Source organism: Engraulis encrasicolus, chromosome 6 (genome assembly GCF_034702125.1).
Source record: "Engraulis encrasicolus isolate BLACKSEA-1 chromosome 6, IST_EnEncr_1.0, whole genome shotgun sequence".
NCBI lineage: Eukaryota > Metazoa > Chordata > Actinopteri > Clupeiformes > Engraulidae > Engraulis > Engraulis encrasicolus.
Window position 1 is genome coordinate 13,234,609 of NC_085862.1, and position 27,729 is coordinate 13,262,337.

Here is a 27,729-nt window from a genome sequence, read left to right on the forward strand (position 1 = left end):
AGTTCAAGTACTTTTATTTGTCACATACATGGTAATTGTAGTGAAATGATGATGGGGTCATCAGCTCTGCATCTTAAAAATTAAAAATTAAAAATTAAAGAAGTAAAGTAAAAAAGGAAATAAAAGGTGAGAAATAAGTTAAAGAAAATTATTATTTAAAAAAAGTCTCTGTTCAGCAGTCGCACTGCCTGGGGGTAAAAACTTTTCCTCATTCTCTCTGTTCTGGCCTGAATGGTTCTGAGTCGTCTGCAGGACTTAAGTAGGGTGAACATGTAAAAGTTGGGGTGTGAGACATCCTGCATAATCTTCCTAGCCCTGGCTCCCACTCTCTTAGTGTAAAGGCCCAAGAGTCCTGGAAGGTTGGCTTTGATAGTGCGCTCTGCAGAGCGCACCACTCTCTGTAGGTCCTTCTGTTGTTGTTGTGTGCAGCTTCCAAACCAGGCCGTAAAACAGCCTGTTAACACACTTTCCACCGCTGATGAAGAGAAGGTGGTCAGGATGGGAGTGGAGACCTTAAACTTCCTCAGTAGGCGGAGAAAGTACAGCCTCTGCCTGGATTTTGCTGTCAGGTGTTGAGTGTGTTGTGACCAGGAGAGGTCCTCAGTCAGGTGTACTCCCAGGTACTTGTAATTTGAGACCCTCTCCACAGGTGAATGTGAACGTGTGTAGATGGGACGGAAGACCAATGCAGTTCAACCTAAATCAGCCTATTGATTTTGAAATCAATATTTTTGATTTTTGAAATGTTGTGTGAGAATAGATCATAATTCCGTTGCTATATAGGGGTCTCACACCTCTTGATGTTGGAACTTGTATGTGGTGCTATTATAGGTCAGAAACTACAGGTGAACACTTGCAAATGAGCTATTTGAAGAATGAATGAATGAATGAATGAATGATTGTCTTTATTGTCATTGTACAGGTACGACGAAATTTGAAGATATTCTTGCATTGAACTGTTAGGTGCCATTGGGGGCTGCTGAAGGAGATGATTGTGCACATCCCAGGGAAAGGTGCAGGACGAAGGCCAACTGTAGTTTTCAGAGTGAGAAGTCTGCACACTTAGAATCCTTTTTGTTGTGTTTTATTTTTTCATGGCCATTGGGGGCTGCCCCTTGCACTGGTTTCGTAGCTGTGCTGTGCTGTGTCACAATACCGATGGGAGTTGGAGTTTCCCATGTGGGCTTTCACTTCACTATCGAAATACAGTAAATGTATTAGGCCCAGACAGGACAGTACCTTACAGGGCAGAGTAGAGGAGGGGAGTACGCCAAGAACCTGGCGAAGTAATAATCCAAGTTAACCTTGAGGAGGTAGTGTTAAATCCTCTATACAAGAGCCTGGAGTCCTTAGCCTGCAACATGTCATCATGCATAGGCTTATCTATGACACGCTGATTTGAACCCACTATCGCGTGTGTCCAATACGCATTTTCAAGATAAGTCGTGCTCCACAACGCCCTGTGACAGGTTAGGTTTAAGGATGGTTTTGGTTTAGGCACAATTTAGGTAGAAATTCGCCTAATCTCGCTGTTCTTGGCAAAAGTAAAGCAGCAGAAACATTGCTTTACTGACAGGTTAGGTTTAGGGGTGGTTTTGGTTAGGGAACAGCAAAGCATATTTGCGTTTAGTAACAGAAATGCTGTATTTTCTTAATTAAATGGCAGGTTTACCATTTCATGGAAGTCATCAACCTGGTTTATCATTTGGACTACTCCCCTCCGTACCAGCCCAGGGCTGTGTGCTCATTAGTTGCTGGTGGATTCAAATCACTGAAGGAAATGAGAAATGGCCGCCACACTGTTAATGCTCACAGTTGTTTAACTAGGGTCCGAAACGCTGTGCCATTAAACAACTGGGAGCATTAAACAGTGTCGCGGACATTTATCATTTGCTTCAGTTATTTTGTTTTGTCCAGCACCTGTGCCACTGATATGTGCTCTTTCTCTGCTGTCTTGGCTTCACATCACTGACAGCCTGTTTAAAAGCCTGTTTAATATTTCATCCTCTGCTCCGGCTGCCCGCCTGCGCTCCCCATTTCCTCATGTAATTAATGCTATAGGAGGGGCCTGGGCTGACTCTTAGCCACACTCAATGTGTGGTGTGTGTGTGCGTGTGCGTGCGTGTGCGTGCGTGTATGCAATGTGCACCCCAGGAGACAGAGGCCAGAGCAGAGCATCCTCTGCCCCCCTTGTTCCAGCCAGCAGGGGGGCTAAATGGAGGGGTGGGCTAGGGGGTAAGTGGAGGGGTGGGCTAGGGGGTAAGTGGAGGGCTGGGCTAGGGGGTAAGTGGAGGGCTGGGCTAGGGGGTAAGTGGATGGCACAGATGGCCCTGCTGTGATGGGTGGCAAAGTACACCAGATAAAAACAAGTCTCCTTCAACCAGGATTTTTCTGCTCCCACTTTTGATTTTTTTAGTTTTTTCGGGAAAAGTCTTGGTGGAAGCAGATGGACTTCTGTCTTTTTATCTGGTCATTTGGTTGCCCTGTTCCCAGGTCAGACGTTTGAGTGTGCAGGCGTTGACCTACTCCTGACAAAGGAGGCCAAGCACAAAGACCTCACTTCATGTACTGTATATTGAGTACAGCCCATACTGCTGGGCCAAGCACAAAGAGCGTTTTTATTATACAAAGTAATATTGAGTATATCTTAAAGTGGTACACTAGAAGAATGCAAATGGACTCAAAGGCAGAGTGGACTATTGATTATTAGTGTGTGTGTTGTGACAGTGTTTAAAGGTGGGGTTGCAGATTAACCATTTTAAGAAAATGTACTATTATGACATCACGTTGGGGGTTCCGCAGGCTCATAGGAGTCTATGTAGAACCTTAGAATCCTGGGGGAGTTCCCCCAACGTGATGTCATACCTGCAACTCCACCTGTGGAGTAACTAAGATGTTGTAACTTATGTTTCCTGTGGTTGTAAGAATGGTATTATTTGTTGTAAAATGGTCCTGTTTTGTTACGCCTTATCAACAGCAGGTGCTAAAACAATACACTCAGCTACAGTAATTTTTGTGTTTTTGTTTTTTTTAATAATTAAAAAAAGTCACAAATAAAAGACATTCTTACATCAAAATCTCAAAATACAGGACACAGTTTGGCACTTCTTTTTTTCTCGGTTGCTGCAATATATAAAGATAAGACCAACTTTTAACGTTTTCAGAATCCAATTATGAACATCAAAACATATGCAGCCTCATACATAATTTAACAGAAATTATTGAACCATCAATGAACACAAAAGAGGCAAGAGAGCCTTGCCCGAGAGTGACTGACATCAGTCTGCCACTTCAGCATCTTTTGAACCATCAGAAATTATCTCAATCATTAAAGACCAAACAAACAAGCAGTCAAGTTCAAAGAGCCGGATTTAGGAATTAAAAAAACAAAAAAAAAACAAGACACAAACAAAAAAATAATAATAAGAAGAAGCTGACAAAGGTAGCACTGTGTAGGAGCTCAGTCTTTCACATGTACAAAGGAAAGGACACTAGACACTCACTGCCTCAGAGATGGTTCATGAAGTCTTCATTGTTACTGTACTTCAGGGACACATCGATCCTCCCTCTGCGCTCCACAGCACAACCGGACGCTAGGCAGCTTTAGTTTACATTGATAAACTGGTTAGACCAGGGGTGGGGAAAGCTATGGTTCGGGGGCCGTTTACGATGTAATTTTAATGTTATGCAGTGTCACATGAAATATTTTTGTTACGTTTTTTTGTTAGAAATTACTGTACATTTCCAATACAATTAAGTTTTATTTCCGGGTCACCTAGTGAAGGTTGGTTCTGTTGTAAAGGTGGCCGCCTTCAATATGGCATTAAGTGCAGGGGGAAATCCTGGGGTGCATTTCCCAAAACCATAGTTGCTAACTACGTTAGCTACTTCATTGTTTTCAATGCACTTGAATGCACAATACCCAAGTTACTAACTGGAACAACTACATATTCCAGAACCGCACCTCTGGTTTGTGATCATAGTACGGCCCTTGGAGCCCCCTCGAATGAACAGGGGTCCAACTCCCCACCCCTGGCTTAGACACACGGGTCCAGTTGGTGTTCCTCAATGGCCCCTTAACCTGAGTCACATCTAACCTCCCTGAACGGTTGAAGCAATCCGCCCATACAGGTAGAACATTAGACTAGAGATGACGGAGCAATTTTGACTTTCTCAAGCCGTTTATGATGGAGGTGAGCCCCCTTCTCCATTCACTTACATTTCTCCAAGGGGTATATGCTGAGAAGCTGGTTCACCAAGTTAATCATGTGGTAGAGGTAAATCATATAATAGAAGAGCCTGGAAACTTCCTGTAGGTTAACTAAGCTAGCCAACTTCTTAATATACTGTAGACCCCAGGTCTACTTTCAAATAATGGCTGCCAGGACTGCTGTGAAAAGGGGGGGCAGGGTCACGTCTAGTCTAATGTTCTATATCTCTGAGTCACCCTCTCTCTCCAACAATATCTCCATCATCATCATCATCATCATCCTATTACTGTATATTAGGGAATTGATGGCCAACTGACACCACTTACCACCCTCCCGTGTGAGCGAGGTGTGTGTGTGTGTGTGTGTGTGTGTGTGTGTGTGTGTGTGTGTGTGTGTGTGTGTGTGTGTGTGTGTGTGTGTGTGTGTGTGTGTGTGTGTGTGTGTGTGTGTGTGTGTGTGCGTGTGTGTGTGAGAACAAACTGTACAGTTGCTTGCTCATGCATGTCTATGTGTCATTTTTTTTTCTTTGTCAGACCAGCAGACAGACAGACAGGGAGCCAATGTGAGTAAATCACTAATACTGAGTGTGTAACAACAGAACACACCCCTGGCCCTGACAAGATCCAAACTGATGACCTGGGAAGGAAGATGCATGAAGGCTTTTTTTCTTTCCTGACCTGATATAGGACCATGTTGCTAGTTCGCATTCTGAAGAAAGTTTTAAAAAAGGGTTAAGGTCTGAGAAGTTTAAAGTGTAGAAAAGGCTCGTCTCATCTCAAGCAAAGTAGTAAAAGCTTTTGTCAAAGAAAACCAACAACAACAAAGCACTTTAACACTCAGTGAAATTAAAACTACAAACAAAAAACACAAACATTTCAAATGACTGAACCAAGAAATGAAGAACTACTTCTAACATAAGTTCACACAACCCAGTGTCTCTCAAAAACATCAACTCACATTACACCCAAAAACAAACAAACAAACAAAACAAAAATGAACCCCACTACCCTGGCAATGTACTTCTGAGGCCTTACACCCTTGTACCACCTCCAGATAGACACGGGGGGGGGGGCATGTTAAAGGGGTATGCCACTATTTTGGGGCTTAATACAGTTAAACTCGTTGGCTGGGGTTTATAAAGGTGGTAAAGTGTCTTATTTTTCATGTTAAGCGTTGTCTTGCTTTAAGACAAGTTAAAAGAGGGAATATGTCGCTAAGCTAGTGAAAGTCAATGGATTTAGCATGCTACACGGATCCATTGACTTTCACTAGCTTAGCGACATATTCCCTTTTTTAACTTGTCTTAAAGCAAGACAACGCTTAACATGAAAAATAAGACACTTTACCACCTTTATAAACCCCAGCCAACGAGTTTAACTGTATTAAGCCCCAAAATAGTGGCATACCCCTTTAAACTAAAAACTGAAAATAAAGTCTGCATTCCAAGCTCTTGTTTCTCTTATTTTAATAGAGTGACATTTCACTATACTTCACTATATTAAAATAAGAGAAACGGGAGCTTAGTGTGCAGACTTTTTTTTTTCGTTTTCATGTGACTTTGCTAGTCCTGACCTGCACCCACAACTTTTTTGAGACGGATCTGCATGTTTTTTTTCTTTGTTAAACCTGGGCCAAGAGAAAATATCCTTGTCATAGACAAAGTAATTCACTAGGTATTTGGCATACGACCAACATTGTGCAATTCACTACAGCTACCCGCTATGCCAGGAGCAGCAGCTACTACAATGCCAAAGAGCATGTATGATCACACGTGCCGCCATTTTAGCTGCACCCGCACCACATACAGTGCTCAAAAAAAGTGCACAGACCCCTGTTCAAATGCCAGGTTTTGGTGATATAAAAAAATGACCCCCCAAAAAAACGTAACAACTTTGTCCACCTTCAATCTAAACTATTAATTACAATGCAATTGAACTCAAAATGACCCCAAACCTGGCATTTGAACCAAGCTTTTTTTATAGGCACTGTAGCTTCCTCAAAACTAAGGCGTCCATCTTGTTTTCTATACCTGTAGCTACAGGTTCCGCTACAGGCAGTTTTGCGTGCGTCAAAGAAATCAATGTGAAAAGGCACAAAGCTCCTTTGTTTTTTTCTGTTTTGGTAACAATATGGCAATGTTTACTTTTTTGTCTTGATTCAAGAGGTTGTGATATTTTTACAGTTTACACCTGCACTTGGAGGGGGACAAATGACAATCAACTTGGCGCCAATAAAAAAATAAAAATCGAATCAACCCAGGATGACTTGATTCTTTCTCACGATAGGGAGGGGAGGAGGGGGGGGGATCGTAGGTTGCGTAATTTAAAATAAACACAGACTATTTGGCAACACTGTGGGTAGCTGGACACGATCTGCCCTGCGCCAACCTGCCATCTGTCATCACTTTGGCTCGCGTAGCGTAGCCGTAGCATAGCATACTTTGGTCTCTTGGTATTCCACCACGACATTCGTTCTTTGTGATGAAGATGTTTCGGTGCGAAACACATTATGGTGTCTCTCTCTTCAGTCTTCAGCATGACAGTCTCTGGAATAGAAACAAACAACAGAACTTCCAGAAAAAAATTCAAAACAAAAAAAAACCTTAAGCCAGCAACAACAAAAAATACTGTTACTTCTCCAGTAGCAGCCAATTAATACAGCAACAAGTCTGCTAGGAACTGAAGAAAGCTACTGGGGAGGAGCAGGCAGTTGGTGTGGGGGTGGCACAGCTGATGTGGCAGGGGGTGGCACAGCCGGACTCCAGACACTAGAGGGCGATAACTAGCTGACTGAACGTCAAGGAAATCAGCTACATGGGCAGCATGTGGGCACTGTTCCATGCCAATCCATATCCCAGTCCAAGCCTGTGGCATGTGTGGCGCTCACTCACTCACCCACGTTTCAGGAACGCCTGTCTCTTTTCAGCACAGGCACAAGCAGTAACTACCTTCCCGCCCTACACATAGGGCCCCCTGCAGGCTGGAGGCCAAAACACACATATCAAAGTAGAATTCTAGGGGGCGGCGATGGCGGGGGGTAGGGAGAAGGCTCAAAAGGTGCTTTCTTTTTTTTCTTTTTTCTTCTTCGTCTTAAAGCAGGGGATGCTGTGTAAAATGGAAACAGCTCCAGGCCAATGGAGAGCCTGCATTTCAGTCTGGGTGGGAGAGGGGGTGTGGTCAATAGCTGTATAAAGGCGTGTCCTCCATCATGTCATCCTGGAAGCACATAGAAGAAAGGAACAAAAGAAAGACAGGGAGATGTGCATTAAAAAAACGTGGCAACATCAGTGTTTAATATCGAACAATATACATTTTTTCCATTAATGATAACTTTCCTAATGGATGATGGATGTTGTTTTGGTTAAAGGCAGTTTAGGGTTTCCGTCCTCTTTATGCTGCTGTCAGTTTTCATACCCTTGTACATTCACACATTTTACATAATAAACTAATATTTACTAGTATAACCAAAGTATGGTACGTTTTACAGCTACAAAGGTCTATTTCTGGAAATTCAAAATGTCGGACATGGAGAAGATCCAGGTTTTCATATATGAAAAATGTAATTTCCCCAGTCATAAAGAATACTTAGCATTGGATGGTGCCAGTAAGTATTCGTAAAAAAAAACGAACATTTGTGAATGGCAGCATCCATTCTGGAAAAAAAAATATTACTTAGTGCACCTTTAAGCGTATGTGTGTGTCACATGCCATCAGCCGTTCCAATAACTCTATACTGTAGATATCGCCACCTATGCATCTGATCTCACAGCAATGAGCTTCTGCAGTCAAAACATGACTCATTGAGATGTATTGAAAAAATAATTACACACTGCACTCTGGGTGATCTACCTTTTTTTATCTTCCAACTGTATGTCTAGACCAACCATAAATTGTCTTTCAACTTTAAAACATCAAGAATGGCTTTAAAAAAAAATAAAACTAAACAACAGCGAGACGACAGCTGTTCACAGGCACTTGTTTTTAATTAAATGTGCCAGCAATGAGGAGGAGAGAATAAAAAAATATCACGTAATATCATCATCATCATCATCATCATCTCCATGCTGTTACCATTGGGAGGTCCTGCAGCCTGCGGAACTCTGGGCGCGCATTCCGATGGCGGAACTTCAGGAAGACCAATAAGGAGACGATGGCCGCCGCGATCACGAAGACGGACACTAGGCCAGCCAATAGGGGGTCAGACACCGCGGCACCTAGTGACAAGAGAATAGAATACCGGAAGTTTAGTTTAGTTTACAGGACAACTCCAGTAACAGAGTTAGCTACAAAGCTAATTTGCATCTGTGGTCCCTGGGCAGGAAGCTATTAAACAAAACACACACATTAAAACATGGACGATGCATGTCCTTACAAATAATCACACACTAAAAGCAGTTACATCTCACTAACATACCACATTAAAAAAGTAAAGCAATAGAATAGAATTAATTGTCATGCAAGTGAGAAATTTGTCTTAGGTCTCTCTACTATATACAAACATACATGGACATTCATTTAATTGCTAAAAACATAAATTAATGCACACATCATTGCACCCATCCCCTCCCTCTAGCCCACCCTTCCCAGCATACACAAATCAGGTACACCAGATCCAGGGCCTTGTTTTTTTTTTTTCGCCTGCCGTTTTGTAGTTACACCAACAAATATCAAAGCCCATGGGAGGAAAAGGCGACAAAAAGCAGGCTTTGTTAGAACACAAACAGGCATAGAAGAGAAAACCTGACCTGCTCAGTGTCAGTGACTGCAGGCATAGCATTTGCTTTCAAAATAACGGCCGTGTATTTCTACCAGAGCCGTATAAAGTAAAAAGTACTCTTGTACAGTGGAGGAACTGGTGTATAAGCTATGTAGCTATGGATCATGTACTAGAGTTGTAATTACACCAGTAGGAGTACTTCTGCTTTATCCATCTCTGATTTCTACTCTTCTCTTGCTACGTCTACTTCTACTCTACTCCTCATGTAAACGAGGCCACTGACAAGTACAGGAGACATTTCATTCAGAACTAACTCAATTCCATTTTGAATAAAACTTAATTCCGCTTTGAAAACATCATGTAGGACCAGCCATGGCTCAATTGGTTGGGCACTGCACTACTACACCAGCGACCCGGGTTTGTGAATGAGGAAAACATTGTGTAAACACTTCCCAAATGAGAATTTAATGAAAGTGCAATATAAACTCAAGGGAACTATTTGATTCTGCATTATTAATTATCGGAATCAAACACATCATGTGCGGTAAACGTGGCTGTTATTTGTTGGCACAGGAAGGCGTGCCACTGAGTGAGATGTTACAGGAGTTCTGCACGTAGGCAAACAATTCTCTACACCAACCCATCCACCTCTTCAACAGAACAGAAACCGACCCGCCTCTTCAACAGAAGAGAACAGAACAGAGCCACCTCTTCCCGCTCCTTACTGTGCCGAACACCATTCTCCTGAACAGAACAGAACAGAGCCACCTCTTCCCGCTCCTTACTGTGCTGAACACAATTCTCCTGAACAGAACAAGTCATCTTGGATTCATCACTTTCACTTCACTCCCACATCAAAAAAGTCACCAAATCTGCATTCTATCATCTCCGAAACATCTCCAGACTCAGGCCTTCACTCTCCAAGAAAGTTACGGAGACGCTCACCCACTCCTTCATCTCCTCCCGTCTGGACTATTGCAATGCCATCCTGCTTGGTCTACCCAACAAGGCCCTAGACAGACTGCAATATGTCCAGAACTCTGCTGCCAGGATCATAACAGGCACTAGATCCTGGCAGCACATCACCCCCATACACAAGCAGCTTCACTGGCTCCCCATCAAGTCACGCATTACCTACAAAGTCCTTCTCCTAACCTTCAAGTCCCTCCATGGTCTGGCACCCCACTACCTCACAGACCTCCTTCACCCCTATGACCCCTCAAGATCCCTGCGGTCCTCTTCCAAGGGCCAGCTGATCGTCCCTCGTACCAGGCTCAAGGCCACCAGTGACAGAGCCTTCCATGTTGCTGCTCCCATTCTTTGGAACAATCTGCCCGACCACATCCAGAATGCCCCTTCACTGGCCATGTTTAAGCAACACCTTAAGACACATCTCTTCCTGGAGGCTTATGGCTGCTAGTTCCACAAGCACTTTCACTTGCATGCATTCACACACACACTCACACACTGACGCGCACACACACTCACACTTTCCAACACAACACTCTGTGAAGCATCCTTGGGTGTTTTGAAAGGCGCTATATAAAACGAAAGTATTATTATTTATTATTATTATTATATACCCAGTGCTTCCCAGTCCTTAGCGTCATGGGTGGAGAGTAATTAGTATTGCAATTGAGTGGGTTTTATGAGTAATTTGTACATTTTACGTAGCTTTTGAATTTAGTATTTTTTACTTGAGAACATTTTTTTTTTTTTAAATATATTTTTATGGGCTTTTATGCCTTTATTTGACAGGACAGTTGAAGATGGTGACAGGAAGCCAATGGGGCAGAGAGGCAGGGGAGGATCGGGAAATGACCCCGGCCAGATTCGAACCGCGGTCCCCGAGGGTGGGCATGCAAGCCCAAATGTAGGGGGCTTAGCGCGCTGCGCCACTGTGCCCCCCTTCTTGAGTACATTTTTACCCAAGTACTTCTTTACTCAATTACACTGGAACCTGGCATGAGTACTACTGAGTAAAAAAAAAATAGATTGATGGGAGACAAAATGGCATGCACAATAATAACACCAGAAATTAAAGATAATGCATGATTGCACACAGCATTTCCACAATTTTTCATTGTCCAATTTATCTTGGATCAATGTATTGGATAATGGCTGGTGCCAAGCAAGCGATAGAGGTCATGGAGGGCGATATTCAGGAAAAAGAAACACTGAATTCTTGAGTGAAAAACTAATTAAAAGTAACTACGTTCTTTTACTCAAATTACATTTAAGTGAAGTACTTTAGATGGGTACTTTTACTTGAGCAGAATTTAAGCAAAGTTAAGATAGCTAACTTTTACTTAAAAAAACTTTTTCTTTCCACCCTAGCTTACTGTACACATATATAACCTCCTCCCACTGCTCCCAGGCAGGTCTGGGCTGAGGGACAGATTACGGCACAGGCCTACCGGGCCCAAACCCCAGGGCACGAGTAGTTAAGGGGGGCTGTCTCATATTGAGTTCAAATTGCACTTTTAATAACTGAATGTTCACATTTTCTAAGGGGACACCCCCTCCAAAAAACCAACAGGATACAGTAGACACTGAAAACCTTTGGCCTGAAACCTTAAAGGGATACTGTCCCATTTTTGGAAATAAGCTTATTTTACACCTCCCCTTGAGTTAAATAATAGGGTTTTACCGTTCTCCTGCACTTTCAACCGTTCTCTGGGTATGGCAGTGCAAATTTTACCTCCATGCTAGCAGTTAACATTGAGTCCTATGAGACCAGTTCGCGGCTAACTGGTCTCATAGGACTCAATGTTAACTGTTAGCTTGGAGGTGAAATGTGCACTGCCATAATTAGAAAACGGTTGGAAGTACAGGAGAACGGTAAAAGCATATTATTTAACTCAAGGGGAGGTGTAACATAAGCTTATTTCCAAAAATGGAACAGTATCACTTTAAATCTTTTTGTACTAAGTAGTAAGTAAAACCCATGGATGGGGGCCTTTCTTCTTGTCTATCCCGGGGGCCCATGGAGGGGGACCTTTCTTCTTGTCTGGCCCGGGGGCCCATGGAGGGGGACCTTTCTTCTTGTCTGGCCCGGGGGCCCATGGTGGGGGGCCTTCTCTTCTTGTCTGGCCAGGGGCCCATGGTGTCATAATCCCTCCCTGGCTGAGCTGAGCTGGGGATCAGCACAAACAGGCAAGACCAGGGCGCAAACAAACATCACCCAAAAAAAAGGAACATTCATAACAGGAACACTTCCTACTCAGGCTATCTATGGCCTCCCTGCCCGAAAAAATCCCCAACTCCCAAGGGTGTATGAGTGAGAGAGGGAGAGAGAGAGAGAGAGAAAGCGAGAGAATGAATAATTGAACAAGAGGGCGACTGAACGAGAGACCGCGAGGGAGGGAGGGAGAGAGGGAGAGAGGGAGGGGTCTGGGGGGGTGGGGGTTATGACCTGAGGGAATGAGCTAAAAGTGAGTGAGTGAGTGAGTGAGCGATAGGGCATATCACCAAACTGTTGGTGCCATCTCTGAGCAGGCCAGAGTGCTCTGGGTACTAGTGGGCGATGCCAGGCGACTTGCCAGATAGTAGCCTGGCTAAGTGCCCAGGGCAAGGCGTGGGCGTGGCCAAGTGCACAGGGCAAGGCGTGGGCGTGGCCAAGTGCCCAGAGCAGGGTGTGGGTGTACGGGGGCAGTGCGTTTGTGGCGACTCTGCAAGAAGGCAGGCAGGCGGACGGGTGGCCGAGTGGGCGAACATGGCGGGTTTCTGCCGTAACGTAACGTGTTTGCTCGGAGAACACAAAGAACAGAATGGAGCTCTGTTGCCGTGCCAACACGTCCCAGCCCCCGGGGGCCACAACCAGGCCAGGGGTGAGTTTCTCAAAAGAGAAGTTGTTAGCCTGTTAGCAACTTCGATAGTTTCCAATGGGAAAATGCATTGAAAACAGCAAAGTAGCTAATGTAATTAGCAACTTTGGTTTTGAGAAATTCACCCCAGGTCAGACCATGCCAAGACAGGGCCACCCCAAATGTAACAATCCCACTCTTGCTCCGCAGTGCATGTATGCAGGCCTGGACTAGTAATCTGGCAATTTAAACCTTTTTGCCTTCATTTGTGACAGGACAGTTGAGAGACTGGAAGCGAGTAGGGAGAGAGAGGGAAGGGTCAGCAAAGGTCCCAAGTAGGGCTGTCACAATATTCAATAAGTCAATATATCGTACAATACGGTTTGAAAAGCATGATAGCTTTTTTGCCACAATAAGTTATTGCATGCTTCTTTGTTTTCCTCGTCACTCTCTTTTAGACTGAATATCGATAGGCACATTACACTTAGCGCAATGATGCTTACACGTTGGTGTACTTTTAATTTTCAGTCTGTCTACCTTGTCTATCTCTCTATCTACCCCTCTATCCATCACCCCCTGCTGCAAAATCTCAAAATTAGAAAGGGTGTATTCGGATTTCTATCCAATTGTCATTATATATTTTTTAAATGGCTGCGAAGACCATATTATCGTTTATCGCAATCATTTCTTGGCCAATTTATCGTCCAGCAAAATGTGTTATTGTGACAGGCCAAGTCCCAAGCCGAAATCGAACCCATGGCGCTGGTATAGCTGGAGAAAGGGCAGGGTCTATTTAGACATTTTTTTACGTCCCAGGTCAGCCCTGCATCATGCACCAAAGGGGCCTCCAAATGTTTTTATTTTCATTTTTTATTTTTTAAAGTATTTTTGGGGGCTTTTTGGCCTTTATTATTACAGGACAGAGTGACAGTTGACGAGAAATAATTGGGATAGAGAGATGGGGCAGGGCTGGGAAATTACCCCGGCCGGACTCGAACCGGGGTCCCCCGTGGGCATGCAAGCCCAAATGTTGGGGGCTTAGCGCGCTGCGCCACAGCACCCCCGGGCCTCCAATTGTTTTGATGTTTTGGGAAAATTTGTACTGGAAGAGTAAGTTCCAGTGAAGAGATAAAAGCCCTTGTTCTTCCGGCTACTTTAGTTGAATACGGTAATTCCATTGTGTTTCAGGGAGCTTTTCTTTTGGTTTATTGTTATTGTATAATTTCCTGAGTCCTAAGTGAATTGTCCAGGCTCGTTTACCAAGTCACAGGTGGTCTGTGAAGGCTTCTCTCGCACCTTATCAGATTGAGTGCATCTCAGGATGCAAGGTTTCCTCAGTATTCGGAGGCCTCTTTTATACCCTCATTGTCACAAAAATGGCATAGTTTTAAAAAATCTGTTACTCTCAGGAATTTCATAACAATGCTGTTATAATAATGTAGTGTGATGTGTTTGGCAAAAAGTGAATAGGCCAGCACAGGTCCATCTATATTGAAGGTGGCCACATTTACGTATTACAGACCCCACCGTCACTAGGTTCCCTGAAAATACAACTTTTTAATTTCTTTTTTTGGTCTTTTTTTACTTATCTTATTATAGGATAGTGAAGGTGACAGGAAGCGAGTGGGGAGAGAGAGGCGGGGAAGGGCCGGCAAAGGACCCGGGCCGGGAATTGAACCCGGGTCAGCCCCATGGTAGACGAGTGCCCTACCGTTTCGCCACGGCAGGGCCACAATTTTAATTTCTAAAAATGCCTCACAAAACACGTCATATTTTATGCAAAAGGGGATCAGACGTTTCCCACCCATGACCTAGATAATCCCCCAGAGGTCAGCTGGGAGTGAATGGTGCCCTGTTGTACCCTGTTGTGCAGTGCAGCGCACCAGAAAGGCAATGTGAATGGTGCCAGTTACCGAGCGTGGGCTAAACACGTCAATAACGAGCAGAGCAGCTATACACACACTGACAGACTGGCCTGCAGGGCAGGCCCACATGAGCACGCATAGACTGATACACACAGAGACAGAGACACACAGAGACACACAGAGACACACAGAGACACACAGAGACACACAGAGACACACAGAGACACACAGAGACAGAGACAGAGACAGAGACACACACACAGTTTACACCACAGGGTCACATGATGAACAGATTAATGTGTACGCATACACACGACGCACACACATGCACACACACACACACGCACGCACATGTACGTGCGCACACACACACGTACACACTGGCGCACACAGGCACGCACTTACAGACACAGACACGCACACACACGAACACGCACAAGCACGCACGCATGCGCACACACACACACACACACACACACACACACACACACACACACACACACACACACACACACACACACACACACACACACACACACACACACACACACACACACACACACACACACACACACACACACACACACACACACACACACACACACACACGAACACGCACAAGCACGCACGCACAACCGCACGCATGCGCGCACACACACACACACACACACACACACACACACACACACACACACACACACACACACACACACACACACACACACACACACACACACACAAGCACACACACACACAATGACGAGCTCCTGGATAAGAAAACAGAGCACTCTACTCACCCCCGTCTCCAAGTACTTTGGCTGGACCACTGGCAGAGGTGCTGCTGCTGGTGCTGCTGGTGCTGGAGGCAGTGGAACTTCTGGTGGTGGTGGTGGAGGTGGCATGTGCACGGGGCGTAGGACCTTCGGTGGCACGGGGCGTAGAACCTTCGGTGGCATGGGCGGTAGGACCTTCGGTAGCATGGGTGGTAGAACTTCTGGTGGTGTGGGAGGTGGCATGGGCTGCGGAACCTTTGGAGGTCGGGGAGGGGGTGGGGGGATGGGTTGTAGAAGTGATGGTGGTGGGCAATGGGGTGTGTTTCTTAGGACCTTCGGTGGCATTGGTCGGAGAACCTACAGTGGTGGGGGAGGGGTGATTGGCGGCAGAAGCTTCGATGGGGGCGGAGGAGGTGGTGGGCTTGATGGTGCCTTTCTCCTGCTCCGTAGATGCAGCGCTAGTTGTGACGCTAGGCCGGGCACCAGCTTCAGCACCAGTAGTAGTATTAGTATTAGTAGGTGGTGCAGGAGTGGCAGCATGTGTGGTGGAGGGTGTGTTGTCAACGGTGAGGTTGTCTGCCTTGTTGGTATCATTGGCGTTGACACTGGGGATCTCGATGGCCTTGGTGGTGTCGGTGGCCTTGGGTGTCTCATTTGCCTTAGAGGTCGGGATTGGGGCTGGGGTTGTGGAAGGGCTGTGGTGAGGGTGTGCGGCGGAGGTGGCAACAACTTGGGGAGCAGGCTGCTCAGAGGGGGACGGTTTCAAGGGAAGAGTGGTTGTGGCATCAGCCCCTGTGGCGTTTGTGTTGCCCTCGTTTCCACTTCCTGGTTTGTTGTTCTTGTTGTCCCCAGCGGCAGCTTCGGTGACAGCTGTGGGAGAGATTTTGGTGGTTAGATTCATTTGTCAGTAATCCCTATTAGAATGCATCAAACATAGCCTGGCAATGCCATCCTATGTACTTCCACCCAAAGATTTTGGCTCCGTTCATAGTCTGGGGAAACCCTCCTAGCTTGGTTCGCTCACTGTTTAGCCCAGTGTTTCTCAAAGTGGGGGGGCGCGGAGGCATCACAGGGGGGGCTTGTGACATCTGATTTTGGGGGTTTTTTCCCCCAAAGGAAATGATTTCATTTCTCGCCAATACGCCAATACGTTTTAAGCATCATATACATAATTATGAACATTATATTATTAATTCTCATATAGGAATTTAACACACATCAGCATTCCACTGCAGTCCCTCTTTGTTTTATCTTCATTCATTTTCTATGGGGTTTCATTTCTGGTGATTTAGAATTAAACTGGTGAGTTAGCGCCAAAACGTGGCATGGAAATCTACAGGGTATATTGAAGAGTGAAGTGTGGGACACCAGGTCAGCAAACAAGAACAGCTGACAGCAAAGCATCAAGGATATCTGGGCTTCCATAACTCCCATGTACGGTTTCTGCCATTGACTTAAATGTTAAACGCATCATGGCCGTTATTAAGACAGAGAGAGTCCTAAGTGTTGAACATTGCATGTTATGTAGAAAGTACCAAATTTATGTAAAAATATGTAAAAAAATAAATAAACAATTTAATGATTGGAATAGTTAAAAAGCTGGGCCATGAATCTATAATCCATGACAGTTTAACATTATTGATGGAATTATGGAAAGAAATCAACTTTTTCATGCTATTCTAATAAAGTGGCCTGGAGCTGTAGTCATGCACTGACAGAAAACTAGCATACACACAAGCACAAAATCATGCACACATAGAAAACTAGCATACACACACACACAAGCGCAGTCATGCACACACATAAACCTAGCATACATACCAGCGCACAGTCATGCACGCACATAAAGCTTGCCACAGATAAATACACACACACGCACGCATGTAACCCTTACAAGAGACCTGGGGGAGGGGCAGAGAGAGACAGAGAGAGAGAGAGAGAGAGATAGAAAGACAGTTAGAGAGAGAGACAGAGAGTTATAGACATAGAGAGAGTGTGTGAGAGAGAGAGAGCAAGAGAGAGAAACAGAGAGAGTTAGAGAGAGACAGTGAGCTACAGAGAGTGAGTTTGAGAGAGAGAGAGAGAGAGAGAGTAGTAGTAGTAGAGAGCGAGAGAGCAAGAGAGAGAGAGAGACTGATCTTTCACCACCTTGCTATTTCAGGGAACATCAAACATGTGACTGTTGAGTGTTGAGATTCTTGTGCCCCATATTTCAGTCTGCCAGTGTGTATGTGTGAAGTACGGAAACGCCTTGCGTGGCGTCTTAGTTCTCTGCAACCGGAAACTGCATGTGTCTGCTTGTAAGTCTGATACACCATGCTAGTTAGTTAGTGTGTGTGTGTGTGTGTGTGATAAAATAAAAACAGAGAGAAATAGGGGGGGAGGGTGGCAGATTAAGAACGAGAAAGACTGACTCTGGAGTGTGTGTGTGTGTGTGTGTGTGTGTGTGTGTGTGTGTGTGTGTGTGTGTGTGTGTGTGTGTGTGTGTGTGTGTGTGTGTTTGTGTGTGTGTGTTTGTGTGTGTGTGTTTGTGTGTGTTGTTGTGTGTTTCTCTGTGTGTGTCTGTGTGTGTGTGTGTGTGTCTGAGTGTGTGTGTGTGTGTGTGTGTGTGTGTGTGTGTGTGTGTGTGTGTGTGTGTGTGTGTGTGTGTGTGTGTGTGTGTGTGTGTGTGTTTTTCACAGAGAGGCGCGATTCTTGGAACTTGGAAGCTTGACAGGTTGAGGCAGTGTCGAGGGAAGTGTGTGTGTGTGTGTGTGTGTGTGTGTGTGTGTGTGTGTGTGTGTGTGTGTGTGTGTGTGTGTGTGTGTGTGTGTGTGTGTGTGTGTGTGTGTGTGTGTGTGTGTGTGTGTGTGTGCGCGTGTGTGCGCGCGTGCGTGTGTGTGTGTGTGTGTTTTCTGTTGCTGCTCTGTGGCAAAGAAACGCCTCCTCACTCCTGTTCACACTCTTGCACCACCTCTCAGTGGGCCCTGACACACACACACACACACACACACACACACACACACACACACACACACACACACACACACACACACACACACACACACACACACACACACACACACACACACACACACACACACACACACACACACACCTTCCTCCTTCCGCTTTTTCACCTCACCACACCACATACGTTATGTACGTACCTGTCTCTGGGATTGTACTTTGTCACACAAGACTACACACACACATACGCATGCACACACACATACACAGTGATATTTGCTCAACTCTTCCGTGCTGTTTGAAACCACTTAACAGAATATGTCATAAGAGCGTGGTTGACATTCTCTCTCTTGCTCCCCCTCTCTCAACCCCCCCCCCCCCCCCCACTCAAATCAAATCAAATCAAATCAAATCAAATCAAACAAAGCTTTATTAGCATGAATGATGCAATCATTGTTGCTAAAGCTGATACAGAAGAAAAACAATATATATATATATATATATAAAAAATGTTTTGTTTTGTTTTTTTTTAAAGGAAAAGGAATGAAAAACAATAACAAATGTCTTTCATTAAACTAATGCAAATATTAAAATGAAACAAGTGAAATAATTGTGTTAAATTAAACATAAATGAAATTATTCTTAAGGAAACTAACCATGTAGGCCATGTATATAATCTATATTTTTTATTTCGGTACTCATACATAAATACATAGGCCTACATGCTTATACGTGCACATACATACAAAATATTGTTCAAACATCTCTTAACTGGTGGCATGTCATTAAGTAATCTGCTGCTAAACAGCAATAGTTGATGTCTTCTCCCAATAATATAAATATCATTTCCTTTATTGACAGGTTGTCAAAATTGGGTATTTTTGTTCTCAGCATATTAAAGAATACCTGTCTTGTGGCAGTGTATTTGGAACAGTGAATTAAGAAGTGTTCTTCATTTTCGATCATGTTTATACAATATACACAGGTTCTCCTTTCTCTCGGTAGCCACGTTTTGTGGTGTCTTCCCTTTTCAATGTTCAAATTGTGGTCACTTATTCTATATTTCGTCATGAGTCTTCTTTTTTTTCTTTCTCTAACTTGTAGTAAATATGGCGCTAGACAGTATGGTCTCTCTAAAGCCCTGTATATGTCTAGTTTCTGATTATTTTTTATTTCATTCTCCCAAAATTCCAGATACTGATTTTTGTTTGTTTTGTCTATATCTATAAGTAAAGATTTTGTAATATGGCTTAAGTGTGTTATCTTGTTCTTATATGCTATTTTAAAGAGGACGTCATTTTCTGTGGCCAACTTATGATGAAAGGCCTTTAGATGATATGATGTAGAGTTGCTATGAGCTAGGTGTAGCCAGAATTTAGATGCTCTTTTATTGACTTCAATAGAAAGCGGAAACCTCCCCAGTTCTGCTCGGCATGCCATGTTAGATGATGTTCTGTGTATCCCTAATATGTCTTTGCAGAACTGAATATGAAATAGTTCTGTTGGGCCTTTGTCCCATTGTCTATGGTCTATACTGAGTTGAGCCCCCCAGATCTCACTACCATAGAGTGCAATCGGTTTGATGACAGTGTCAAATAGTTTAAGCCAAATTTTAATTGGTGGGTCAAATTTATATAGCTTTTTCTTTATTGCATAATATGCTCTTTGAGCCTTTTCGGCTAGCTGTTTTGGTGCTTGATCAAATTTTCCTGTTTTTGAAATAGAAAGTCCTAAATAATTGTAATTTGCTACTTGCTCTATGATAGTTTGTCCAATTCTAAACTCTGTTTCTTTCGTGGCTGCTGAGTACTTTTGGAATGTCATCACTTTTGTTTTTTCAGTATTAATAGATAGTGCCCATTTTTTACAATAAGAATTCAATTGGTCAAGATTTGTTTGTAGTCCCTCTCTTGTTGGTGATAATATCACTAAGTCGTCTGCAAAGAGGAGGCATTTAATAATTGTGTCTTGCAACTTAATCCCTGGGCATGTTGACTGGTCAATGGTGTTTGCCAGGTCATTAATAAAGATGTTATAAAGTATAGGGCTTAAGCTGCTGCCTTGCCTGACGCCTCTACCTTGTTTAAAGAATTCTGTTCTTTTATCTTTGATTTTTACACAGCATTGATTGTGTTGGTACATATCTTTTATTAAGGTGTAAACATTCCCTGTTATGCCACTCTCTATGATTTTTAGTTGCATACCTGTATGTGAGATGGTGTCGAACGCTTTTTTGAAGTCAACAAAACATGCATATATCCTTCCCTTTGTTTTTTGAACATGATGTTCTAGCAGTGTATTGAGTGTGTAGATATGATCAGTTGTCCGGAATTTTGGGAGGAAGCCTATCTGGCTTTTGTTCAGGGTATTGTTTTTTTCTAATAAGGTGAGAATTCTAGATTTTAAGATGTTGCACAATATGTTTCCCAGGATGCTTGCAACACATATTCCCCTATAATTTTCAGGATTCATTTGATCTCCTTTCTTAAATACTGGGGTTATAAAACCTTTATTCCACATTGTGGGGAAGCAACCAGACCTTATAACTAGATTGTATAATTTGAGTATGGCTTTTCGTGCAAGTGGGGTGCTATTTTTTAACATTTCTGGTGAGACATAGTCAATTCCAACTGCTTTTTTTCCATTTTTCAGGGCATTAATTTGTTTGCTGAGTTCATGTAGTAAGATGGGGTGGTCTAGTTCACATTGGTAAGACACTAGTTTTTCTTTTTCTTGTAATTGTTTAAGAATCTTTAATTGTTCTTTGTTTATTGGGTCGTCTTTGGATGTGTAAAGCTCTTCAAAATATTGTTTCCATATTTTCCCATTTGTTAGTGGTAGTGGGTTATTTTTCTTGGAGTTGTCCAATTTGTGCCATAAGTTCCAAAAGGAGTTATTATCAATAGCATCTTCAATCTGATCTAGTTTGGATGACATGAACTCAGTTTTCTTTAATCGGAGGAGTTTTTTGTAATGTTTCAGAGCAGTGATGTATTCCAAGCGAATATCTTCATTTGCAGGATCTCTATGTTTCCTATTTGATAGTCCTCTTAGAATATGTTTTGCTCTGAAACATTCACTGTCAAACCAATCCTCCTTTGTATGTTTTATCTTTCTACATGTATGTGCTTGCCTCTCTTCTATAACACCTGACAATCTTGCTATCTGGAGGAATATACCTGTTACTTCATCAACCGCTAAATTAATGGATTGACGATCCGTAGTGTGGGAAGTGAATAAGAAATTATAAAAAAGGTTTTCTATAAAAATGTTTTTTGAACACTCAGCATATCGCAGTGGGCTATCTGTGTTCCACCTATATTTGTATTGGAGTGGTATAAGTCTTGTGTTGTCAGGTTTTATAGGCTTTTTTTCTATGTCCAGTAGAATTTTAATTTGACAGTGATCAGAAAGTGCCAACTGTGGCATGACCATGAATGCCTTGATTTTATTGTGAGGCAGATCTGTTATTGCGTAATCAATAACACTGTTACCAAGGTGAGAACAGTATGTGTGTCTTCCTAAAAAATCACCAGATGTTCTGCCATTGACAATATAGACACCAAGGTTTTTGCACATTTGCAGTAATTTCTTTCCACTTTTGTTGGTTATTGTATCAAAGCTTTCTCTTTTTCTAAGTGTTTCTGTGTGAATAGCACTTAGTTCAGATATGTGATCGTCACCAACTGTAGATATAAAATCTTTATCCCTTCCGGTTCTTGCATTGAAGTCACCACAAATCAGGGTATAGCCCTTTGTTTGAAAATGTAGTATTTCATTTTGAAGTTTTTCAAATGCATTTTCTTCACAATATGGTGAATTTGGTGGTGGTATGTATATGGCACATAAAAACAGGGGTTGATTATAGGTTGTGTTGTCACTTATCTTTAGCCATATATGATATTTTCCTTTTTTGATTAATTGAATCTGCTGGGTCAAGTTCTCCTTATACCATATTATGATGCCCCCAGAGAGCCGGCCACTTTTTGCCTTGGGCTGCTTTAGAGGTGGGATGACCAGTGTATTGTAATTACATGGGCAGTTAGAAGCATTGTTCTTGTCTGACCATGTTTCTGTTAAAATAACTATATCTATATTTTTAATTGATGACATGAAATAAGGATCTGCTGTTTTTAAACCAAAAGTAGATGAATGTAAGCCTTGAATATTCCAGGCAAGTATGCTTAAAGACATGTTAATATGTTGAATTGGATGTTCTTACAGTGGAACTTAACTTAAACTTAAATATACTCAACTTGACTAAATCAAGTAACACATCTAATGTTATTTAAACATTCTTTAACTTAACTAAATCAAGTAACATATCTAATGTTTCACTATAAGAAATGCTTTGCTATACTTGAACTTCACTTAAAATATTTAAAAAATAATAAGAAGAAGAAAAAAGAAAAGAGTGAAATTAAAAGTTAAAATAAAATGAAGGTAGCATAAAATGAGTATACATGTGTACATACTGTTGTGGTTGATTAGATGAGTAGCTTTGAACAGATCAGTGCCAGCATGTCTCTAATTTGGTTACTCGTGTCTTCTGTCTGTGATGGATTTGCAACTGTAGCTGAGTAAGTGCACTGAGTGTCTTTAGGTGCACTGGTTGCAATGATGTTCATTCTCTGTGTCCCAAACACAGAATCATGGCTTTGATTGTTCATTGTTCTGTTTTTTTGGCTCTGATCTTCCTCAATAGGTGTCTGGAACATTTTTGGATTTTCACTTTCAATACGGTCCAATGCTATATCCTTCATTGCTTTTGCCATTATTCTAATGCCATTTTTATCTAGGTGGATATGATCAAACATGTGCTCAAGACGGATGTTTGGATACTCCACCAGGTTTAGCTGTGGAGTGGTCGAGCAAAGCTGTTGGAGGCCTTTGTTAATTTCTTGGATTTGCTGTGGAGGTTTATCTAGTCTGGGTAGCAGGGATGAGATTAGAATTTTGGCTGTTGGTACTGTAGTCGTTGCTTTCAACGCTACCTCCCTCATGGCTTTCCCCACGTCAGTCCATCCTGATGTTAGATCGTTTGTGCCTGTGTGAATGATAATGTGTGTGGCATCTTTGAGTCTTTCATCGTCCAGTATTTTGAGAGCAGAAGATGTAGTTGGACACCACAGTTTCAGTGTTCTGTGTTTTGGGAACAGGCGTTTCATGTTGATGTACTTTCCATTCGAGTCACTCAGAAGTATGATTTCAGGATTTGAGTTTTCATGGAAACGATTTCTCTTCTTTGGACTTCGCTGTGTGTTCCTGTGTTGGTCCATTTCTGAAGGCAGTTCATCAGTGTGAGGTGTTGGTGACACGTTGTTACTGGTGTTATGGCTGTCTTTTTTCACTGTAACATGCTCTGTGCTGTATGAAGTGTCCGGATTGTAGTGGGTTGGTGTTGGTCTAGTAGGATGTCTTTTCAGCTCTTCTTTCAACATGGCGATATCCCTCTTGAATGTTTCAACCTCTGTCAGATGTTCATTCTTTAGACGACACATCTCAGTCCTTGTGGTCAGGTTGGACTCTTTTAGGTCTTTCAGGTCCCTCTGGAGCTCCTCTATGTGTTTGAGGTGCTCGTCTCTGAGGCAACGCATCTCAGTCCTCATGGCCAAAGTTGACTGCGTCAGGTCCCTCTGGAGCTCCTGCAGTTGTCTGAGGTGCTCGTCTCTGAGGCAACGTATCTCAGTCTTCATGGCCAAAGTTGACTGTTCATGGTCCCTCTGGAGCTCCTCCATTTGTTTAAGGTGCTCGTCACTGAGGCAACGCGTCACGGACTGAGTAGCTGTATTGGTGTCGAATGAGACCCTCTGAAGATCTTGTGCTTGTGTTAGGTGCTCCTCTCTGAAGCGACGGATTTGTATCTGTAGACTGAGGTTGTTCTCTTCCAGGTCTTTAACAGCACATTTCAGCATTTCAATTTCTTGTTTCTGTATACTGATTGCAGATTCTAAGACTGTGCCATTCTGGTTTGATTCTCTGAACTCCACAAACTCTCTTTCTAAATGAGAAAGTCCATTCTTGAGAGTTGCAATTTCATTCAGGGTGGATGCTGGGGGAGTTTTAACTGTATTTTGGGCTTCCGGGGCTTGTTTTCCAGTGGTCTTAATTTTTGTTTCTGTCTTCACTGTATCAGCGAGAACATAAAAACTTTTGCAAAAGCAGGCCAAGCTGTCTTCCGATCCCTGAATCATTACTGTGCCATTGTTGTACACATTGATGGTTAAGTGTCCATTAATTCCATCCTCTTGAATTTGTATTTGTCTCCCCTTACTTATTCCACATCTTTTGACATTTTTGTACTGGTTACATAGGAGTGTATGCCAAGATCCGGGGTCTTTTGTGAAAAAGATTAAGTCACACATCTCCTTAGCCCCCGCTATCATTTTATAATCAGCTGTCAAAGTCTCTGGCCACTCTTTCTCTCTCTCAACCCCCTCTCTCTCTCAACCCCCTCTCTCTCTCAACCCCCCCCCTCTCTCTCTCTCTGTCTCTCTGTCAACCCCCCCCCCCTCTCTCTCTCTCTCCCTCTCTCTCTCAACCTCTCTCCCTCTCTCTCTCTCTCTCTCTCTCTCTCTCTCTCTCTCTCTCTCTCTCTCTCTCTCTCCTCTCTCTCTCTCTCTCTTCTCTCTCTCTCTCCTCTCTCTCTCTCTCTCTCTTCTCTCTCTCTCTCTCTCTCTCTCTCTCTCTCTCTCTCTCTCTCTCTCTTTCCCCTGTTCTTATCTGACTGCCTGGGATGAGTAATGTTTCCATTGGCCATGGCCTGGCCTGGCCTGCAGAGGTAACAGGCCCCTGCAAAAACAACCCAGCAGCAGACAGCACAGTGGTGTGAGTGAGTGAGTGAGTGAGTGAGTGAGTGAGTGAGTGAGTGAGTGAGTGAGTGAGTGAGTGAGTGAGTGAGTGAGTGAGTGAGTGAGTGAGTGAGTGAGAGAGAGAGAGAAAGAGAGAAAAAGCAGCGTGGTGTGGTGTGGTGTGGTGTGGTGTGTGTGTGTGTGTGTGTGTGTGTGCGCGCGCTCGCGTTTGCACGTGCGTGCACGTGTGTGTGTGAGTGAGTGAGTGAGAGAGAGAGAGGGAGAGAAAGACAGAGAAAGACCATAAGAAAATTACTTATTTTTTAATTTCATGTTTATTGGATCATCCTGTAAGGGTGGGGGTGGAGTGGTTGTGAGGTACATGGCGGAAGACAAAATCTATGTCTATGTCTTTTGAAATAAAAAAAGATATTATGAAAAAAGAGAGCGAGAGAGAGAGAGAGAGAGAGAGAGAGAGAGAGAGAGAGAGAGAGAGAGAGAGAGAAAATCGAGCTTAATAATAATAATAATAACACAATCTTTCATTTATTTTTACCCTAAACAAAACAAGAATCTAGAGGGGAAATTCAGCCTCTTCCCACCAGGGAATTCCCTGCACGCCGAGTATGTGTGTTGATGTAAAAGTTGAAAGATCCATGCACAGTATACATGTAGATGCTGGTAAACGCAAGAGTATACAGTACTTTACAAGGAAATTAGTTTACCACACGCTTATTTGACCTTTTGCTCCTTTATTCAGAGTGAACAACGTGTTTCACCTTTTGTGCGTCATCAGGTTGGCTCAGGCATTACCGGAGATCAGTCAGTCAATACCATCTAGTCACAAGTCAAGCACCTGTGTTCATGTCTTTGTCTCGGTGAGCTGAAGGAGTAGGTTAATGCCCGCATGTCCAAATGTGTGACGTAGGAGTAGGACAACCAAACGACCAGATAAAAAGAAAAAAAAACTCTAAATAAAAAAGCCACTATAGAAGGAGCAGAAATATACTGAAGAGGATTTTTCTTTTTTTTTTTACCTCTGCCAAGGTTATGTTGTCTGTCTGTCTCTCTGCCTGTTTGTCTGTAGGAAAATTTTGATGAAATGAATTTTGATGAAATTTCGATGAGTTTTTGGAAATGACAAAAGGAACAAGTGATCCAGGAATTTTAAAACGATTTTTTACCATTGCGGGATGGGGCGAATTTTGACATTCTTGTTGCTAACTCAACAAAACCAAGGCAGAAAGACTTTTGCTCTTGGCCTGACTAGAAGCAACGCTGAAGGTGTTGCGTCCTTAGGAGGGCGCTGTCTGGCTAGGTTCAGGTGTCTGAAGTGTGCTTGCCTGGGAACAAGCTCCTTTGTTTCGTACACCTTTGAGGAGCATGACTGCTGGGTGCCCTACCCAGTGTTGCCAGATTGGGCAGTTTCCCATCCAACTGGGCTGCTTAGGATGACCACCTGCATATTGAAAAACGCAGTGGGTGGAAATTTCTGTAGATTTACGGCCATAGAAAACAATAAGATTTAGTTCAAATTGGGCAGGACTTAGCACCTCCAGGTGGGTTTTGAGCATTTTTGGGGGGTTGGAAATCATCATCCACATCTGGCAACCCTATCTCCTACCCCCACAGATGCATCAAAGCCATAAGGAAGTCTAGCGAGCAGCACTGGCTGGCTTGGTGAGTTAGAAGGTGAGTCAGCAAGTCTTGCCATAGCCTGCGGCTCCACAACAATCGAGAGGAGAGCCATCATCACCTCCAAGTCTTGCCATAACCTGCCAACTGTCTTGTGAAGCAGGAACGTAGCCAGAAATCATAAACGGGTCGGCTCAGAAAAGACCCATCAGACGGGCCCAACCCCAAATGGTGTAGGTAATGCAAAAATAATGTGAAAAATTATGCCTGGTTTGGGTGGGCAAGCGGGCCCATCCCTGGCTACGCCCATTCTGTAAAGGTGGCGTCAGAGAGAGTAGAGAGAGAGGGGTTCCATTGGCCCATTGTTTCCGGGTTCTACTATTGCAAGGGGGAGTGGGGGAAATCCCCCTTTAGGCAGACCTAGGCAGACCTAAGGACTATTCTATTCAATGCTAGGAGTATTATGACACTCCCCTTTAGGCAGACCGCAACCTGGTCATGTTAGGTTCCCATAGCAACCTATTACATTGACATATCTCTATATACTTGAACAATCTCTGGTGGCGTCCACTGGGGGCCTCTGGCTTATTTGAGTGTCTCTCACTTGGTGTGCAATCCCCAAAAGCGATGAGGAGGCAGAAAAACGAGAAAAGTGGGAATACTGATGATGATGGTGGTGATGATGATGATGATGATGATATCCACAATCTTTTGCCTTTTGTTAATACATTTGTCCGCATTTGCATTCACCTGTTATAACCTGCAGCAACACAGAAACCCAGACCAATGGTTCCCAACCTGGCAACCTTTTTTTTCTTTATTTTATACTGTAGATAAGAAAAAAGAAAGAGACACGCAGCTGTAGAGAACCAATAACTTTGATGGAAGCTTTTTAAGTGTGTAGATTTCCACAGCCTCACAGAACTCCTAAAGGGCCGTACACACACGTCGCTGCTAGTTACTCGCTCAGCGAATGAAGTCAA

At 43.4% G+C, this 27,729-nt stretch overlaps 1 protein-coding gene across 1 annotated transcript in view; it reads right to left on the minus strand.

Moving 5' to 3' along the window:
- Nucleotides 1-5,850: 5,850 nt before the first annotated feature.
- The window catches only part of LOC134450718 (mucin-2-like), a 51,857-nt gene continuing 29,978 nt past the window's right edge, over nucleotides 5,851-27,729 (minus strand). Inside the window, exons 3-5 of the mRNA XM_063200662.1 lie at nucleotides 15,396-16,241; nucleotides 8,282-8,424; nucleotides 5,851-7,426 (exon numbers count right to left, since the gene is read on the minus strand). Coding sequence (XP_063056732.1) covers nucleotides 7,388-7,426; nucleotides 8,282-8,424; nucleotides 15,396-16,241 — 1,028 coding nt within the window. The 3' untranslated portion in view covers nucleotides 5,851-7,387. The remainder of the gene's footprint in view (nucleotides 7,427-8,281; nucleotides 8,425-15,395; nucleotides 16,242-27,729) is intronic.